Here is an 877-nt window from a genome sequence, read left to right as displayed (position 1 = left end):
TGTTTAAGTTCGTGGTTTGCGTGTCTGTTTGTTTTATTGGCATCTAAGTTATCGGCCTGAATTTTGTTGTACTTTATAAGGTCTCGGTTTGTATGTGTGCTTGGTGTGTAAGTGTCCTTGGTTTGTAAGTGTCTTGTTTGAACTTATGTAATGGTCTGGAACTTTTATGTAAAATAATTATGTAATGATAATGTATTTTGATGTCTTAATTATTGCTTATTTGTCGTGACATAACAGGATGGTTCCGAGACTACATTCGATGTGAATTATAGTGAAGCAGATGATATGGGTCGCGGGATAGGTACGCAAGGGGTTGAAGGGCTTTCTCAGACGTCGTATGTGCCAGGCTTTGATCCATCTCAGGACAAAAAAGAAGAAGACTGGTGGACTCCAATGACTTCGGTCCGAGGTTCAGTGGATAATCCAGTAAAGAAAGAAAAGACAGAGATGAATACAGCTCCACCGCTGTTACAGTGGGAGAAATGGTGCGAAAGAAAAGGTCATGGACTTCAGCTTAGCGATTCACCATTGCCAGAAGATGCTTCTCCGCAGGCGTCACTTTATTATATCTCCGAAGAGTCATGGAAAGGATTCACGGAATGGGCATTAAAGCCTATACCTTTAACAATTGGTCCTACATGCTTTAATTTGTCTGTAGCTACAAGAGTAGTAAGTGCTGGAAAATGGCTTGGAAACGAGGTAATGAATCTTGTACTAACCTTTAGTGAATTTATCTTCCTAATACTTCTTATATGCTATATTACTTAACTTTCATTGTAAATTTTTAGGAGATGGATGCGGTTATGTTTATATGGCGTGTGAACACTACATTGAATCGTTGGGCCCCTCGCCGTGTTGCTTTCATGAGTGCTATGTT

At 39.8% G+C, this 877-nt stretch overlaps 1 protein-coding gene across 1 annotated transcript in view; it reads left to right on the top strand.

Annotated features, from left to right (window-relative positions):
* The window catches only part of LOC106302743, a 21,252-nt gene that overhangs the window by 4,430 nt on the left and 15,945 nt on the right, over positions 1–877 (top strand). Inside the window, exons 4-5 of the mRNA XM_013739192.1 lie at positions 238–699; positions 789–874. Of these exons, the coding sequence (XP_013594646.1) occupies positions 238–699; positions 789–874 (548 nt within the window). The remainder of the gene's footprint in view (positions 1–237; positions 700–788; positions 875–877) is intronic.

This window comes from Brassica oleracea, chromosome C7 (assembly GCF_000695525.1).
Source record: "Brassica oleracea var. oleracea cultivar TO1000 chromosome C7, BOL, whole genome shotgun sequence".
Classification (NCBI taxonomy): Eukaryota; Viridiplantae; Streptophyta; class Magnoliopsida; order Brassicales; family Brassicaceae; genus Brassica; species Brassica oleracea.
This window is presented reverse-complemented; position numbering and strand designations above follow the sequence as displayed.